A 2,274-nucleotide genomic window follows, 5' to 3' on the forward strand; every position below is an offset into this window, starting at 1 on the left:
AATTCCAAAGGAAGTCGTTTGCGCTGACCTGGACACGTAAACTCCACCGATTTATCAACATAAGCAAATCGTGACTGGGAACTTAACAGTTGCCCTGTGGTTATACGATAAGGATTTTACAAATGTTCGACAACCAATAAATCTGTGCAACTCGTATTCTGTTCACAGTCTTTAAAGTGAATTTTCCAACCAAGGAAATGATCATTATGTATATATGCCCCGTCTAGCTTTCCAGTCCAGCTTCGCTTGCATGATTTCAATCTCACACAGTTGCAAGCAATCCTGGTGAAGTTGATCTCCAAAGTGTCATCTGTAGATTGTCATCACACACACACCCGTGTTTTTTTTTCATTGCGTGAATATACATTACTGTATTTTGTGTGTGAAGCGGTGGAGGGCGACACCTGCGGTACGTTTCGTTCGCAGTTAACGCCTCCTGTTTCCATACTTCGTTCGAAGCGAGGTCTCCTTTTCCCGTCTGTGTTTGCTGTCTTGTGTGCGCACCTGGCGGTAGTCGAGGGACGTCTGCCTCGTGCGTGAGATCGAACGTCGGTCCGAGGAGGAACGTCCGAGATGTTCGATTGACAAGCATGACACTGTTTAATAAATGCGTCCCGATATTTGGTGCTGGTGGCATTGTAAATGATTGGATTCACGGCAGAGTTGAACATTAAGATGATTATCGTTACCTCATTCAGGCACGTCAGCAAGTCCTGGATGTTTATCTCGTCTTCCAGCAGATCGTAGAACGCGGCCATCTGAAAAACTATCCGGGGAAATATACAGGTGAAATATACCGCGGCCGTGACGATGCAGAGCCGCATTACCTGGCTTCGGTCTCTAATGTTCGTTGGGGAGTACGCGATATCGTAGGTGGACATCTTCAAACGTTTGGCTGCTATCGTGTATAAAACTATCACCACCATCAGCGACAGGAAAAACGTTACAACCTCGACAATGGTGTACGCATAATTGACGATGAGTATCACCCCGTCGCTCGGTTTTTCCATGTAGCAGCGGAGGAGCCCCGACAGACCGATGGCTGCCCCGAACACCCACGACGACAGAACCAGAATGATGACACGCGAGGACTTCTTCAAGCCCTTGGATTGCCTTGTGAACGGTTTACATATAGCCAGGTAGCGTTCTATGCTTATGAACATGACCGAGAGTATCGAGCTGGAGTACGAAGGGGTTGTGCTACCCCACCGTACGCACTGTAGTATTTCCCGATTTCCTTTTTCGTGAATCCAGTCGGTATCGGCGTACCAGTCCTCGCGACAAATCGTGTGTCCGAGGAGATACAGCAAATCGGACGTCGCCAGACTTATCAGAAAATAATTCGTGGCGTTCCTCATGTACGGAATTCGACATACGACCAGCATGAACGTTACGTTACCAATAATTCCTATGGTCCCTACGACAGCCGCGATGAGGTCTAGAGTCGAGTTATCGACGGAGCAAACGTCGAAAGAATAGTTGCCCATCTCGAAGCTGTTGTTGAGAAAGCACGACTTCAGGCTGGAATTCACCCCTATATTCTCACACATAACTGACATCCTCGGCTAGGTAGACCCGTTCTTGGCAAAAAAATGGAATGGAGACAGCGGTGCGAATCCACGAGCGCTCTTAACTGCCGGAAATTATAATCGTAGAAATGGAGCAAGCCAACTGATATAAAAGAAAAGAACGGGACCACAATGCGCATGCGTGAAGTGGCGGTCTATTTTACGGTGGTGAGTGGTCGTCTGCCAACAGGTCTTGTGGAAAATTAACTATTAAGAAAGATAGCACGCTTGTAGATGGCTTGTGACGTGGGACAGAGTTATCATACCCATTCATTCTCCGCTTCTCAATTACACATTCGCGAGTGACAAAGAGAGGCGGTAAAAACCTGCCATGCACGTTGATTCAATTTTCACCGGGTTGGGATTCCACATCGCCGGCTGCCTGTCGGTTATCTGCTAAGGCAGAACGGAGAGAACGCTTCGTAAGCAATGACTATTAAATGATCCATCCATTGTAATAATAATAACAGTAATAATACAGAATTGTTCTCTTTTCTTTTCCATGCACATTTCGTATCAACTGTCGAGCTCGTGATCAATAACGCTCTCATAAATCATTGCCGCAATGAGCAAGAAAAAAACCTGTTTCCTTGAAATCAATTCAAAAGATGCGTTATTAATGAAAATAGGTAAAATATTTCTACCCGTAAAAGCTATCGACCATAGGATGTAACAGATGTGCGTTGTCCACTGAAGTTAAACCTTT

The 2,274-nt window shown here is 45.9% G+C and overlaps 1 protein-coding gene across 1 annotated transcript; it reads right to left on the reverse strand.

Annotated features, from left to right (window-relative positions):
- Window positions 1-262: 262 nt before the first annotated feature.
- On the reverse strand, window positions 263-1,559 carry LOC139134448 (neuropeptide CCHamide-2 receptor-like). The gene is made up of 2 exons (XM_070701309.1): window positions 690-1,559; window positions 263-310 (listed from the first exon to the last, which is right to left on the reverse strand). The coding sequence occupies exons 1-2, from the start codon at window positions 1,557-1,559 to the stop codon at window positions 263-265; spliced, it is 918 nt and encodes a 305-aa protein (XP_070557410.1).
- Between the last annotated feature and the right edge of the window lie 715 nt (window positions 1,560-2,274).

The sequence above is a fragment of the Ptychodera flava genome, chromosome 6, assembly GCF_041260155.1.
Source record: "Ptychodera flava strain L36383 chromosome 6, AS_Pfla_20210202, whole genome shotgun sequence".
In the NCBI taxonomy this organism is placed as follows: domain Eukaryota; kingdom Metazoa; phylum Hemichordata; class Enteropneusta; family Ptychoderidae; genus Ptychodera; species Ptychodera flava.